Source organism: Odocoileus virginianus, chromosome 6 (assembly GCF_023699985.2).
Source record: "Odocoileus virginianus isolate 20LAN1187 ecotype Illinois chromosome 6, Ovbor_1.2, whole genome shotgun sequence".
NCBI lineage: Eukaryota > Metazoa > Chordata > Mammalia > Artiodactyla > Cervidae > Odocoileus > Odocoileus virginianus.
The window spans coordinates 48,102,520-48,119,777 of record NC_069679.1 but is presented as its reverse complement, the minus strand read 5'-3'; the positions used below and the strand labels follow the sequence as shown (position 1 = coordinate 48,119,777).

The 17,258-nt window shown below is 33.4% G+C and overlaps 1 protein-coding gene across 1 annotated transcript in view; it reads right to left on the bottom strand.

Moving 5' to 3' along the window:
* The window catches only part of TRPM7 (transient receptor potential cation channel subfamily M member 7), a 101,733-nt gene that overhangs the window by 18,356 nt on the left and 66,119 nt on the right, over positions 1-17,258 (bottom strand). The window contains exons 22-30 of the mRNA XM_020895842.2: positions 15,171-15,345; positions 11,618-11,744; positions 10,345-10,529; positions 9,551-9,683; positions 8,142-8,857; positions 6,051-6,118; positions 3,710-3,806; positions 1,502-1,572; positions 278-312 (exon numbers count right to left, since the gene is read on the bottom strand). Of these exons, the coding sequence (XP_020751501.2) occupies positions 278-312; positions 1,502-1,572; positions 3,710-3,806; positions 6,051-6,118; positions 8,142-8,857; positions 9,551-9,683; positions 10,345-10,529; positions 11,618-11,744; positions 15,171-15,345 (1,607 nt within the window). The remainder of the gene's footprint in view (positions 1-277; positions 313-1,501; positions 1,573-3,709; positions 3,807-6,050; positions 6,119-8,141; positions 8,858-9,550; positions 9,684-10,344; positions 10,530-11,617; positions 11,745-15,170; positions 15,346-17,258) is intronic.

Genomic DNA, 17,258 nt, shown 5'->3' with positions numbered 1-17,258 from the left:
TAAAATCATAATTCTATCATTATAAGGAAAATTTTAGTCAAGCTGTGACTAACAATATGCCCATAATTATAGTATAATTATATAAAATCATAAATATATACATTGACTCATAATAAATGATTCCCCAATCTTTTCAATGTAAAGACAGGAGATCCCAAAATAAATAATCAACACTTGCAAGAAGTGTTAAAGAGGTTACTATGCAAAGAGCAGAAAAAAGACAACATTCAGTAACTGGAGTACTTTTCACGCTAACAGTGAGACAAGGCTTACTTACATTTCTCTATTCGATGGTCTATCTTGTAACCAGTCCTTTAGACAGAAACAAACACAAACAAAAGTTAAAAGAAAAAGTCTCTAGACAAAGCATAACTGTTTATCTCTGCTTTGTATCTTACAATATGTTTTATGAATAAATGGCTGAGAAATTAATATGAATTTTGTTTATACAACTGAGCCAATAGAATAAAAAATGGCTATAAAAGCTACCATAAGGCCATTTCACAAGGTAGAATAAAGAACTTTACAAGTGCTATTTCCTATCATATAATTATTGTTGTCAGTTAACAATTTTCTCTTCTTAAAATACACATTTGTTTCTATGACTCTGGAAAAAAAAATGTGTTTGTTGCCAAAAGAAAAATTCATCAAAGAAAAAAAATTAAAATCATGCAAACTGTGACAAATGAATCACTAGTAACAGGCATATTGTGTGTGTACATGGTAGGTTTTATTCTGCTGTTTTACATTTCTAAGTGTCAATTTATTTTTACTTCTCCAGTTTGGGACTCATGTTTCCTGAATTTGAATCATCATACATTTCATCATTTTGGAAAATTCTAAGTTGTTTATAATCTCTTCAAATTCTATCTAGTCTCTCAAGGTCAATTCATAGGTATTTTCCATATTTTTAATGTTTAACACATTTTCCACCTAATTATAACACTATGTTAACACTGTGGTTGAGTATTATTTCATTGTATACAGAGTGAAGCAAGTCAGAGGAAAAAAGTATCATATATTAATGCATATATATGGAACCTAGAAAAATAGTATTGAAGAAATGGAGGTGCAGATATCGAGAACAGACTTGTGGACACAGTAGGGGAATACGAGGGTAGGATGAACTGAGAAAGCAGCATTGACATATATATACACTATAATGTATAAAATAGGTAACTAGCAAGAAGGCGCTATACACAAGGAGCCCAGCCTGGCACTCTGTGATAACTCACAGGAGTGGGATGTGGGTCAGGGAGGGAGGCTCAAGAAGCAGGGGAGATATACAGATAGAGAGATATATATATATATAAGTAATTATGACTGATTCATGTTGATGCATGACAGAAACCACCATAACATTGTAGAGCAATTATCCTTCAATTAAAAAAAAATTTTTTTAAAGCTACACATCATCTCAAATAAAATATCACCATGTTTTAGCTTTTCTCTAATAAATATGATTTTATGCTATGCATATGTTTAACTGAAATGTACAAACCGGTAGCAAAGCTGCTTTGGAATCTACTTCATGAGTTTCTTCTGTAGATGACCTTCTACTGCTACTTTCCACTAAAAGAAAATTTTAAAAAACAAGAAAGTTTTACAACTAAAACAAACTTTTAATACCAACTAACAAAACACAAGCATTTCAAGGCATAATATAAAATTTTCCAAGGATAAGTATCCTTTCCCTATCACTGCTAAACATAAGAATTACACGAAGCCCATGGGTCTCTTGACAGGATATCAAAATTATTCAGTTTTTCTGTGAGTAGGCAACATGAAACAAAAGAGCATGAAAAAAAAAACCTTGCTCTTTCTCTGTTTCCAAATTTCTTGTGTATCCTTCCAGATACTTTGTGTATATACCCCTGCCTTTTTTTAAATTTAAGCATAAATGTTAATCATGTACCTTCAGACTTTTTTATTTTAAATTAATTTACAGACCTTTTTTTGTTGTTGGTTTTTAAAAATATTTATTTGGCTGTACCAGCTCTTAGTTGCAGCATGCAAACTCTTACTTGTGGCATGTGTGATCTAGCTCCCTGATCAGGGATCAAACCCAGGCCGCCTCAATCAGGAGCATGGAGTCTTAACCACTGGATCACCAGAAAGTCCCTGTTGCTGGTTTTTAAACTTTAAGCTTGGAGATCTTTCAATACCAGTATACAGAAGATTCTTCTATTCCACTTGGATGCTACATTGAACTTCAAACAAAGGACATACAACAATTTGTTTAACCAAACTACAATTAATGGACATTTGGCCTGATTTCAAATTCTTGCCATAATCCTAGCTCTTGCCTTCTTTAGTGGGAGGTCAATAGATAACTGCCTAAAACTGAAACATGAGGATGTAAAACTATAGACATTCTGAAAGTGAAAGTGAAGTCGCTCAGTCATGTCTGACTCTGCGACCCCATGGACTGTAGCCTACCGGGCTCCTCTGTCCATGGGATTCTCCAGGCAAGAAAACTGGAGTGGGTTGCCATTTCCTTCTCCAGGGCATCTTCCCGACCCAGGGATCGAACCCAGGTTGCCCGCATTGCAGGCAGACGCTTTAACCTCTGAGCCACCAGGGAAGCCCATAGATATTCTAATGTTAGTAATAATATCCAAGTTATCTGAAAATTAAGAGTTTTATTTCTTCCCTCTCAATCCTTCTACCATTTACTTTTCTTCCTTTTTTTCCTGTGGCTAAAATGTTAAATAGAAATGATAAAAGCCAGAATCCTTGTTTCCCTTCTGGGGCTCTTAATATTTCATTATGAAGTGTGGTATCTGTGGTAAATTTTTGTTAAGATACCTTTTATTTAGATTAAGGAAACTCCATTCTAATTTGCCACGAGTTTTTAATCATGAACAGATGTTGAATTTCATCAAAGTCAGCCTTTCTGCAACTATTAAGATGATCAGATAATATTTTTCCTTTGATTTGTTATCAACATGCCTTAATTATATTTGAATGTTAAACCAATTTGCACTCCTAGAGTAAACCTAACTTGAAGAGAAAGGAGAAATGATGGTGAGGGGGATATAGTAGTACTGCTTTTCTTAAGGAATCTTAAAAAGTTTATATGTACCTAACTGAAAAGTTAGATAACAATAAACTTATATGCATATAATAATGACTGACAAAAAAAAAAGCATGATATGGAAACATCTCCAGGCCATTTGATTTTTAGATAAAAAATTAAAGGTGCAGGGCATGTGTAGTATGCTACCTTTTGTGTTAAAAATCAGAGGTAGAAAAGACTTCTTGTCCTATGATTATATAAGCTTGAAACTTTAAAGGAAAAACAAAATAACAATAGTTACATATGGGGCTAAAGTGAGAAACTGACAACAATTTTCAAAGTACTTGTGTGTATTTTACTTTTGAACCAATCAATGTATTAGCTATTTTTAAAGATTAAATCAGAAAAACAAGTTGACTAAATGACTATACAGATTAAAACAGAGCAGAGTCATCTGTAAAAGTTAAAATCAGCAGATTTGTAAAAAGTAAGTCTGCATTTTTTTCAGGACTAAACAATTGGTTAAAAAAGAAAAACTATTAGAATGTTAACATTATGTCCTATTCAAGGTTGAGAACAAAGATGGACCAGAATCTTCATTTTCTGACTCCTGAAACATTCACTGCTCAGATGTGTGACATACATAAAATACCTTTTATTTAATGTAACTCACGTAGTCAAAACACTCACCTTGTTCTGAATGAAGAGGAATAGTTGTTCTGTGACACTCAGTAAACCCAGCATGAGAACTCACATGTTTCAAAGTGTTTTCAGAAGGAATATCATTCTGCACAGGGTACACATACACAATGTTAAAACAATTTAACTAAATTTCATACCACTGTTCTAAGTAGTATAAGAGTCTCTGGATCTATTTAGCTCAATATACTTTAATCTACCTGGACTCCAAAGAGTATATTACAAGTTACAATTAGTTTCTTCAATATCAATCTCAAAAACTGCCATCAAAATAACCTACTTGCTTATTGTTCATAAATCCACCTGAATGAATCCTTTTCCATAGTAATACAAATTCATAAAAAAGTTGGGGGGAAAATAGGAAAACAATTTGGAAAATAATAAAACATCAGTTATCCTAAAAAAGAAAAAAACTACTATTTTACACTAAAATTAAAAGTGATAACAACAATTTGGAGGGTAAAGGAGTGGAGGGGAAATTTATCTGGGGGATTTTTGGTAGCTTTGTTATTGATTTGTATAAGCTATTTGTATATCAAATATTTATCTGATCATTATTTGTCAAATTTCTGTTTTTTTAAGATTTATCTATGCTTCATATTTTTAAGTACTCATCTCTCTACATCTTTCCCTTAATATTTGTTTAAAAAGGCTTCCTGACTTTGACTTAATATTTCTATTTTCTTAGGTTTTTTTATGATTTGAATTTTTATATTAAATCTGGAATTCATTGAGCTTATAAAGTGATATGAAACAGAAGTTTCCAAATTTCTACCCAGTTGTCCAATTTGTGTATTTACTGACAAAGCATTTCTTTTCGCATTGATTTCTAATTTTACCTTTATTAAATTCTAATTTGTAGAAGAGTTATTTCAGAGTCATCAAAATGTTTCACTAAATATTCATGTTTCAACTGTAGCACCTGTATAGATATTTTAGTATCTAACAACGAATTCCCCCTCATTTTCTTCTTTATACCTATTCATTTTTCCAGATGAACTAAATTCACTAAACTAAAGAGGGTGAGCTGATATATTCATTGTTTCTTTTTAACTATAAACGGGTCACACTATTATGTACTTTAAAATATTTCCAAACCTCTACCACCCCTCAGAAACAATAGGTTTTAAAATGTTACTACCAAAATAAACTATTACTTTCATTAACAAATTTAACATATCTCAAGAAAATTAAACTTTTCTAACTTTGATGCTTCACATTCTTCACATTACAGCTGATTTACTTAGCCAACAAAAAGTGTTAACCTTCCTTTTGTCACAAAGCAACTCTAATTTCTGTTCTGATTTTAGTTGCTTCTTTTGGAACCAGTTCTAGTTATTTTCTGTTTTGCTTAAGTACTTTCCTTGATATACTTGATATACTCGATGCAGTGACACATCAATTTTATAGAACCATGTTTGACAGAAATTCCAGTATGGGACTGATGAGTGAACTTCAGGTATCTGTATAATTCTATACCTTAAAAGCAGAAACATATATTTGCATTTTTTTCCTGGAGTAGATCTAAAGCTTTTATTAGATTTTCAAAGGGATGTAACCCACAAATGTTTAAGAACTCAAAGTCTCTGACCAACATGAGCTAGAACTCATTATTCTATTAGCATAATTCTTTTTCTCTAAGTAGATTACTCAAAATTGTTAAACTGAAAACACAGCCACCACTTTTCGTGCCTCTCACAGAAACTTCTTTTTGTTTTTAGCAGGAAGCTATCTGCACCCTTAAAAATTTTCAGCATACTTTGGCTTTAAGCTCATTTAATAGGGTCACTGTTGAAAGGTGCAATCTGTGGGGAAACCCTAACATTTACCGTTTCCCACTAGGAAATGTCCATTTATCCTAAATGATTTCCCATATATAACAAGTACTTTATAACAGCAAAATGATGACATCAGAGTGTGGTGATAAATTCTTTCAACTGCTGCTGTAACACCTTGTTAAATATACATTAAGAGTTCAATGAAGTAAAAGAGAATAACAGCCTAAGTCAGGGTAACTATTATTAACGATCAAGAGAAGCAGAAGTACTAAAAAAGCATTTAGGAAGCAAAACCAGTTAGACTTGGCTGTTGATTGGAAGGGAGAAGTAAGAATGCAAGTTCACCCTGGTAAACTAGAATGCTGACATTATTAACAGAGGCAGGAAATACAGGAGAAAAAGAAATATGTCTGCTGAGCTTAAAGTATTTCAGATCATCATGATAATGGATGGTCTCTGCTAACTGTGTTTTTACTGAAAAACATGTTTAATTCTATTTTGAACTAAACCCCCAACCAACCAAATAAACCGCACTGCTGTAAGGATTTACTTACAGATAACATTTCTTTTATCTTGTTTGATGTTTCTTTAAACCTCTGTAAATCCATGCTATCTCTGTGTCCTAAAAAGGAGGGAGAAAGATTACAACAGAAAGTACTTGTTTATTTTGATCTATCAAAATAATCTGATTGCCTTGTCTATTCAAACACATGATTTACATTGTGTTGTAAGTAGTTTTGATGGCTCTGCAGTTTTCTGTAGCTTTCTTGATAGTGAAAATACTTATTAAAAGGTTGGAGAACATGAGTTGTTCAGTTTACAGTAATAGGATCCTAAGAGTCCTACAAGTGATCTGAAGTGAACTGCTTACAATTTAAAAGGAGGACAAGCCTTTGATTATCAGAGTGTGTGTGCGTGTCAGTCGCTCAGTCCTGTCTGACTCTGCAACCCCATGGACTGTAATCTGCCAGCTCCTCTGTCCATGGAATTTCCAGGCAAGAACATTGAACTGTGTTGCATTCCCTTCTCCAGGGGATCTTCCTGACCCAGAGATCAAACACGGGTCTCCCGCACTGCAGGCAGATTTACCGTCTAAGTCACCAGGGAAGCTTTTATCAATAAAAAAGCATTATATATTAAGATGTTTATTATACACATGACACATGCATATTACATATAAATACATATATCAAACATAAGGATACCTGTATCTACACATATCCATCCCAGTGGCAATATATTAACAAATAGACTAAAATGTGTTTTTTAAAAATCAAATGGGATATATTTAATGTAGGAAAAATCGTCTCTATAAACCACAGTGCACTCACTCTAGCAGTAGAGATCAGCATGCTCAGTACCTAGATAAATCATAGGGTTGGCCCTAATGTGGAGACTTCACATAGATCTAACATATTATCTGAACGATCTCTATACATGTTCCATGACCAGGTAAATTCCTAGGCTAGGAAGCCACATATAGTGTTAAAGACAAGGCTAAGAAGCCACCTGATGGAAAAATTCAAACCCAAAGAGACAGAGCGCCTTCTTCAATCCTTGGAACACTCTGTTATGTCCACAAACAACTCAAGTTGGTTTTTTTTTTTTTTCTTATTTCTTTCTTCAAGTTGTTTTCTAAGAATTCTTTCTTAAATACTTTTATCTTTAATAATCAAAGAGGAAGTCTGTTAAAACACTACATTCTACGCATATTTGGTATCTGATTGGCTCTATAAAGCATCCTCTCTTCACCTTTTCCTTTCACGTGGCATAATGTCAACATTTAGACAACAAACTATCATCAAAAGTGAAACAAATAAAGCCTTAAACATTCAAACCAAAACATTAGTTCTTTCTTTCTTCTGGCCTTAACTGCCAAGTTTTTGAGCAGCCCCCTTTTCACTGGTACTTCACTTTCTCTCCTCCGATTCACACTGTATTTCACTGTAATCTGGCTTCTCCCTCCATCACTTCCTTCACCAAAACAGTTTCACCAAGGTCACTGATATGTTATCACTGCCAAAAGATACATATTTCCAGTCCTGATTTTATTTGAGGTGAGGTCTAAGACTGAATCATTCCTTTCTGAAATGCTCTCCTCTGGGTATATAAATGGGTTGGCCATAAATACTCATTTTTCAAGCAGAATCTTAGCTTTCCCTATAGTCCTAATGTAAATATTAGTAATATAACCTTTCACTCTCAAAGGTGTACTAGTTTGAATGAAAAACTCTATGGTCATCTTATTTATAAAACACTGTTATTTGCCAGTCACTTTTAGCCTCCTCTTTCCCTTTGTATTCGAAACTTACAAATCACTCAAGTGCTTTCAATGAAAGTTGATTACTAAGAGATTATCCTCAAGTTCAAAGACAGAATACAAATAAGTTTTCCACACAACCACTATTTAAGTTGCACCAAAGAGGTATGTGCTAATATAACTATTATTACAGCCCAACTCAACCTATTTCCCCTACTTCTGATTCCTTTAAAAACTCCAGGACTATACTCTATGAAAAGATAGTCCACTTGTCACACAGTTACATAATTTTATTAATTGGCAATTTATTTTTTATTTCTATGGTGATAATCATAATTTTAAAAAAATACTGTTGATGTACAAATATCAGTTTTCCCAAACTTACCTACAAATGCTCCAAATTCTATGTTATCTCCCTCTGCAGCTTTGGAACAAACAGTTTCTTGATCTTTGGTTACAGTTTCCAAGTGGCCTTTACAACTCGGCTGAGATGGTGTACTAACAAAAAATTTGGTTGGTGGGGATGATAGATGTGGTATACTGTTAGATGAATTGCCTGGTTTTTGACTTTTACTAAACATTTTTAAGGTTTCTACTCCATGTATTCTCTGTCGCAGCTCTGGAGGAGAGACAGCACTTGGGAATAAGGCACTGCAAGAGGAACCAGCCTCTGGAAAACTGAATTCTTTTCTCTGGGGTATTACAGGTAAATCCTGACCAAATATGTTACATTGGGAATCTTTTTCATCTTTCATAAAAATACTACAAAGAAAAGGATTATTACTTTCAAGACCACCTTGAGGAAGAGAGGAACTAAGTGTATTTACAACACTGTGCTTTTTCCATACAGAAGGTCTTACAGGACCATCATCAATAAGGTTTTGAGCTAAGTGTTTGGAAATGCTCAATTCGCGTGTGATTTCATTGTGAACTTTGCTAGCTTCTGAAGCTTTCTGGGCAGTGAGTGTTTTTAATGTATCAACAGTCAGGGCTGAAAGATCCTGCAAATGACCAATTTGAGAATCTAATGATTGTAATGATCTTTTGATATAGTTGACACGATCTCCAACTTCTTTAACCTGAATGCACATCTGTTCCACTCTGTAATGGAAACACAGGCATTTTACAAATGTTAAAAATAAATGGTTTAGAAATTATTTCTGTAATCTTAATAAATGATATTGGTAAAAAGAAATTTTACATGCACTCAAACAAGGTAAGATATAAAATCTTGTACAATTATTCATTTATAACAAGGCATACCTTATGTTTAAGAAAAAACCAGTGCTAATCCTATTGTAATAAAAATATAAGATTTCAAAACAGGCTTTTGTGCCACAGGCTATTTATTCCCACATCAGAGTAACACAAGAGTATTCAACTACATATACATAGAATTACTATTACCATTACTGTAACTACACAAACACCATATACTTTTAGAATGTAGCAAAGCTAATGGAAAGAAACAAATGTTTTACATAATTAAAGACATAATAATTAAGACATAATTATTTTAAAACATAATTATTTAAAATAATTAAATAGTAATTTTTCTCCACCAACTAGTAAAGAATATTAACTCTTTTCTACCTCCTGTAACAAGGGTCCAAAAACATTAAGAGACTGACTGACTTACATGAAGTAAACAATTGATCTGTCTCCCAATATATAATGTAAAACCATTGCTAAACTTGTTTGACAAACACAAATCGCACAGTGACCATGTTAAGAGACATAACTAACAGAACCCACTCTGACAAAGAATCAGTTATAATTAAAGAGTTTCTGAACCTTTCAAAAGTGACACGAATTCTCTCTTCACTCCCAGAATGAAATTTGTCATCTTTTTCATTAAAATACATCTCAACACACTGCTCTTCAAAATCATGAAGTTTCTTTTGATCTTCTTCTGTTAAAAAAAGTTCTATGGAGGGAAAAGGAAAAGAAAAATAAACGAGGACATCAAGATAAACTTTAGCTAAAGAGTTTGTAAGATTATGTAAATCATCTGCAACTGTTTCCTTACTAAAAAACTTACTATTTCTGAAGCCACAGACAAGTCATTTCTACTTCTTTCTTCACTCACAGTGTGGTGTCAGCAGAAGAGTTTCTGGTATTTCCTCTTGTTCTAATTTCCTTTTCCTGTGAAACACCCTTTCTCATCTATCTCTCTCAGCTCTCCCTCACATACTCAGAAGAATTTTAAAAATTGAAATGGTAGAATAAAAAGTCACTGTAAAATTTTAGGCAGAGTTTGACTACATCTCATGTAGTGTACAAAATACACTAAAAGTGTTATTGTTTATGTAGCAGTCAAAATGGTTTATAGGACAGCAAGTGTTATGGTTTATATTAGCATTTTAAGAAAACTAAATTGAGATGCCATGTCAAAAGCAGGTTTAATGCTAAATTTACTTTTACAGATAACCATATTGCACTTAAAAATATTTTATGCTTAGGCAAATCCAAAAGCCTTTACAATAACATAAATTAACAAATTAAGTTTTCAGAATAAAATTAATATTTAGCTTTCAGTATAATACTGGCATGTGATAAAAACATTTGTCTTAATATACTTTACTTACTTGGTCCATCCGAAGTCTTATCTTTTTTCCTTCTTTTACATATGCAGCAAAAAAGAGAAACTATATGGCTGAGAATGATAAGTGGTGGAGGCAGAACTGGTTTCTCATGATAAGCCATAATAAAATGATAACGTTGGTACTTCCATACAATATTGGAAATTGCCTTCACTTGCAAATACACATTGCTTAAATAACAAAGAATAAGCAAACTTAGGTAAGCACATTTTAAAGTTTGAAGTATTAAAATTTTACTGTAATTATGTTCTAAACAAGGATTCAAAGGAGTATCCCAATATAAAAAAGACTAAAAGGCAAATGAGAAACTGGAAAAAACATATGCAGCAAAACCATAAACATATTGATATTGTTGAGGGTCTTAATTACAAACCAACTAAAACATAGGCAGAAAATATGATTTTAAGCATTTATTTATTTATTTATTTATTTTAAGCTTTTAAAATGGTATATAAATGACAAAAACATAAGAAAATATTCAATCTGAAGTAACATACTAACTGCAAATAAAAATAAGACTCTTATGTGCTTTAAAATAAGCAACCATCAAAAGGATAACACCTCCTATTACCATAGATTTGGAGAAACAGGCAGATTTTGACAAGAAGCCCAAAATGTAAATACACTGAATAGTTCTACTTCCAGGAAAACACTCTAAGGAAATACATAAGGACTGATCAAAAATTTAACCACAATGTGGTTTTGGGGAAGAAAAAATTATAGACAATCAGATGGAGCAATAAAAACATACTGGCTTAAAAATCATGGTCTATATCATGGAATACTAGGCAGCCATTAAAAAACTGGAGAGGGGTATTTATTAATGCAGGAGAAATTCATGTTCTGCTTACTTAAAAACAGTACACAAAACTATAAGAACATTGTTTTTGAAAGAAAAAAAATGGTTCACATATGCTCATAAAAGATAAAGATGTGCATCAAAACACTAAGAATGGATTACTGAAGAATTTTCTATTTGCCTTTCTGTTTTGTATATTATACATGTATACCCTGACCACTGAGTAATAAATCCAAAATATTAAATTTATAAAAGAATGGAATGCTGAAAGGTAGAGTCTCAAACTTAGAACTGATTTGGTTTTGAAAAAGCATGCTTTATTTATAATTGTCAGACATAATTCTTAGTAGTTTAAGCCTCAATATAATTATCATATTTAAAATTTTGTATAGTTCCTTCAAAAAGAAAACTGTATATTAAATGAACTCATTACAATAAGCAGCTGAGTAAAATTCTTACTTGAAAAATGCAATGAGAAGATTGACCATAATGATATACTGTACAAAGAGGTAGACTGCTTGAAGAAATGGAGTCAACCATGTCCCAGGACCACAGATATGAGAGATAGTGGAATCATTTGCACAAACTTTAGAGAGAGAGAAAAAAGAATTAAAACACAGTAACTTAGCAGTTATCTGCTTCTAGTCAGTATTGGTATACATTTGTTTGAAGGAAATTTTGATTATGTATAAATCTGTTTAACAGATTCTAGCAAAAGTTTCTGGGCAGGCAGCCATAAAAACACAGAAGAATTTTGTAAGGGATGCGGGTACTATTTTACCACTCTATTCCACACAAGGAAGTATATTTCCATATTATGTCTACCCTTCAAGGTAGGGTTTAGCCAGAGGAGAATTAAGGAGAATAAAATTCTGAGATTCAGCCATACATTCTGTAAGAAAAATAACTGAACCATAAAAGAGTATGATAAACTCATAGTACATTTACAAACATGAAGACTACTGAGTTTAGTTTATCATTCCACAAAACAGGGTTGAAGGAATGGTTAGTGTCTCTCAAATACACAAAGATTAGATTTCAATTTCTTGCTTTTTATTGCCTCCACCTGGAATGTTTCTGAAGCTATAACATACCCGGATTAAGGAGGGGAAGAGCTTTAATACCCACCAGAGTTATGAGGAATAAGGTAAAATAAATTCAAGTATGGCAAGGATTAAAATTAAGTAATCATCAATTAGTGACAAGTTTTATACAAATATTTATAATACACTTAGCACCTGGTACTTTCTAAGCATTTTACTTATTTAATTTGGCCTCATCTTGCAGCATATAAGATCTTAGTTTCCCGACCAAGGATCGAACCTATCCCGCCTGCAGTGGAAGGACTGCCTTAACTGGACTGCCAGGAAAGTGCTTGTATGCATTTTAAAAGTATACACCACTGACATTCTCTTCATGGCTGTATCATTCCTTTCAAATAAATGGTTTTATTGGCAAACTGATGCATATTGTCCTTTCACTCAAAAAAATTTTCGAATCAGATTAGTTTGATGAAGCAAATACTCAAGAAAGAAAATGCAGGAGACTAAAAAACTTTATCTAATGCTTTGTAACTACACTAGAACCACATCAGAAAAAGAGCAGACAATAAAAACCTGGAAAAGAAACCAAAAAGGAAACCATTAAACACAAAATTTTACTAGGCTGGTAAACCTGTTTTAATCAACGTCTGATAACAACTGGTGACCACTATGTTACCATCCCCTGTTCCAATCACCTATAAATAGGTGGGTAAAGAGCAACACAGCAATAGGAAGAGGGAGGAGTAAAGTAAGATGGAAGAGAAAGAGCAAGACAGAACACAAGCAAACTAACAAAAGTAAGATTCTGTAACTCAATGTGGAGGTCAGAACATCCCTGAAAGTCGGCATTATCATCTAAGTTTTCAAGTTGTCTTCTCGTTCAGCCACTCAGTTGTGTCCGACTCTGCAAAATCATGGACTGCAGCATGCCAGGATTCCCTGACCTTCACTACCTCCCAGAGTTGCTCAAACTCAAGTCTACTGAGTCAGTGATGCCATCCAACCATCTCATTCTGTCATCCCCTTCTCCTCCTGCCCTTAAAATTTCCCAGTATCAGGGTCTTTTACAATGAGTCAGCTCTTTGCATCAGGTGGCCAAAGTATTGGAGAATCAGCTTCAGCACCATTGCTTTCAATGAATATTCAGGGTTGATTTCCTTTAGAACTGACTGGTTTGATCTTCTTGCTGGCCAAGGGACTCTCAAAGAGTCTTCTCCAGCACCAAAATTTGAAAGCATCAATTCTTCAGCACTTAGCCTTTCTTAGGGTCCAACCCTCATACCTGTACATCAGCACTGGAAAAATGATAGCTTTAACTACACGGACCTTTAACCTTTGTCTGCAAAATGATGTCTCTGCTTTTCAATTCTCTGTCTAGGTTCATTGTAGCTTTTCCTTCAAGAAGCAAGCATCTTTTAATTTCATGGCTACAGTCACTGTCTGCAGTGATTTTGGAGCCCAAGAAAATAGCCTGTCACTGTTTCCATTGTTTCCTCATATATTTGCCATGAAGTGATGGGACCGGATACCCTGATCTTAGTTTTTTGAATGTTGAGTTTTAAGCCAGCTTTTTCATTCTTCTCTTTCACCCTCCATCAAGAGGTTCTTTAGTTCCTCTTAGCTTTCTGTCTTTAGGGTGGTGTCATCTGCATATCTGAGGTTACTGATGTTTTTCCCAGCAATCTTGATTCCAGCTTGTGCTTCATCCAGTCCGGCATTTCACATGATGTACTCTGCATATAAATTAAATAAGCTGGGTGACAATATACAGCCTTGATGCATTCCTTTCCAAATCTTGAACCAGTCCATTGTTCCATGTCCAGTTCTAACTGCTCCTTCTTGACCTGCATACAGATTTCTCAGGAGGCAGGTAAGGTGGTCTGGTATTCCCATCTCTTTAAGAATTTTCCATTTTGTTGTGATCCACAGAGCCAAAGGGTTTAGCATAGTCAAGATGTTTTTCTGGAATTCTGTTGCTTTTTCTATGACCCAACAGATGTTGGCAATTTGATCTCTAGTTTCTCTGCCTTTTCTAAATACAGCTTGTACATCTGCAAGTTCTTGGTTCACATACTGTTGAAGCCTAGCTTGAAGGATTTGAGCACTACCTTGCAAGCATGACATAAGTGCAACTGTGTGCTATTTTGAACTTTCTTTGGCAGGTGCCCATCTGTGGGACTGGAATGACTTTTCTAGTCTTGTGGCCACTGCCAAGTTTTCCAAATTTGCTGGCATACTGACTGACTGCAGCACTTTAACAGCATCATCTTTTAGGATTTGAACTACCTCAGCTGGAATTTCATCACCTTCACTAGCTTTGTTCATAGTAACACTTCCTAAGGCCCACTTGCCTCTTTAAAATAATAGAATAACCTTATGCAGAGAATGTAGTGAAAGGTGAATTTTAAAATTCCATAGTATATATTGATACAATCAACTAGTCAATTCCATTATGCTTGCCTTGTTTAGACATAGGTAACCTGAAGCCAATTTGAGCTAATGAGATAAAAATACAGGTTCAATAGGGAGCATACTGGAAATGGGGCATTTTCCCCTGGAGAGAACTATGGAAAACATTGTCTCTTTCCTCCTGCTGCTAATGAGAAAGTCTTACAATTGTAAAGGAAACCCTTTTTGAATCAGATACTGATTACAGAGCACTGGGATGAAAAGAACAGGTGTCCTTAACTATTGGCTAGCCAATCACAAAGACACTCTAGCACTTTCTGTTATGTGAGTTAATATATGTCCTTATTGTGTAAGCCAGTTTAGGCTAAATTCCATTATTTGCAACTAAAAAAAAAAATCTAAAATACTTTTTCAATTAATGTTTATGTTTCTTCTGAGATTAATTAATGTACTGTGAGAAGGCTAAAGTTTTAACACCTTAATTTGTGAAAATACACAGTATTACTATAATGCAATTCTGACTTTAACATAAGATAAATTTGTACACATTAAATCCTTACCATCAATTTCATAGGCATAAACTTCACCAAAAATCATCCAGTATGGATGAAAAACTATATCTTTAGCAAGAGTCCAAGAAGGTGCTTCGCGAGGATAAAGTATTGCCTTTCTGGGAACACCAAAACTAAGTAACACAAGAGCCATAATCACTACAATGTAGAACATATTGGCCACCTGTTAAAAAAATGAACACTGTTAAAATACATGGCAATTTATACACACAAATAGTTCTTCATCTTAAAAAAGAGTTTCTAGTATTCCAATAGATAATTTGAATCATTGAGTTTCTTTTTATTCCTAGCAGTAGCATTCAGGAAATCTCATCACTATATAAACCCGAACATAAGAGAAATTATAGAAAAACTGATCTGTGACATCAGGCAAGTCATAGGCATTGTCTATATATTGAACCATAACACAGGCTCAAACTGGAGTCTGCCTATCTCATGTTCATGAAGCCTTGTAAACAAGTATAGACATAATGAGCAGATGTAAGGAATCAATTTCCATGAAAGTTCTTCCACCCTGAACTCTATCATGGTGCCTTGTCTCCTGGGCTGTGAAAACCTTCTAAGAGGTAAATACAACAACAAATTGAATTATCAGTATGTGTGTCTAAAAAAGAACTGATCCCCGTATCTGGTTAACAAACCCTTTTGCAAGTCAGGTGGTTTGCAATTTTTTAATTTCAACAAAATTAAAAAGAGCCTAACTGAGCTATCACACAATACATCATTAAAAAACATTTTTTACTGCTAAATCACAATGTGAATTTTGACATCATTACTCAGGAATTTAAATAATAAAGTGAAATGCAATAAGAGAACTTTAATTTCTATCCAATGATTATGTGTACATGTATTCAGCACTTACATATAAAAAAGTGAATGTAGTCTCACTCTAGTAATATGTAGTAATATTCATCCACAGAAAATAATCTAAGGGGAAAATCCCATTCAGGAGACTACATGTATAATAAATCTGTATTTTAATCTACTATGAACTAACAATAATTGCAGTAATAAATCGACCTAAAGTAAGTTATTATAACATTTTCATATGTTTTGAACAAGTATACAGTGAAAGTAGAAATGGAAGGTGAGACAGTAAATCTAGAATAGATGGAGAAATTATAAAACATTTACTTAAGTATAATCATATAGTCTTGATCAGCTTTAAAATTGTTAGATCTGCTAACAAATTTCCTTTTAAAATTAAGTTAGAGTCCCTATAACCTGTAATCAAAGAATCCTAATACATTCTCCCAAGATTCCATTTTTTTACTTATAAAACAGTTAAATAATATCTTAGTTGACCATTTAAGAGCACTACTAAGAGAATGTATGCTTTCAATAAATAAAATCTTGGGATAAAAGATTTTAAAAGGCAAATAATTCATCAAAACATTATTCATGGCATTTGCTACAATTTGAAATCCAAATATATATCTGTAATTAAAGAAAATGCCCAAATCAACACCCAAACCTGAAATGTTCTAAAACTATACAAGGTGTACTGGCTGATGATTCAGAGGTCTCTGGACCGCACAGCTTTTCATGTAAAGCCTGTCTGACAATCTTAACTCCCCTACTTTTCCTGGAGCCACCACCACTTCATGAAATAATGCAAAATGCTGAACAGTGAGTACTCCTTTAACGTAACATACAGTAAACTAGTAATTTTTAACTAGGGAGAGTTGGATACACTCTCCTAGAGGGAAATAGTGTGAAAAAGCAAATATAATAATAAAATTCTATATTCAAAAACCATAAATATTTTGTTTTCATAATGCAAAGCAATGCAGGTAATACTCTACTGGATTACTCAGAAGGGTTACTTAGAAAATAAATTTAATCTAGAAGACCAATCTTCCAAGATTAAGGAAAAAGGTTTCAAAAATTCTAGGAACAGATTTTTATAAAGGGGATAGATATTTTAAAAGAATTGAGAAAAAGCATAATATATAAGCCCATTTGTGAAATTTAACACAAATAAACACATGTAGTCATATACATGTCTTTTTTTCCCTATACATGTCTTGAAGAATGGAAAGGTTTACATCAAATTGTTAACACTGAATATCTCTG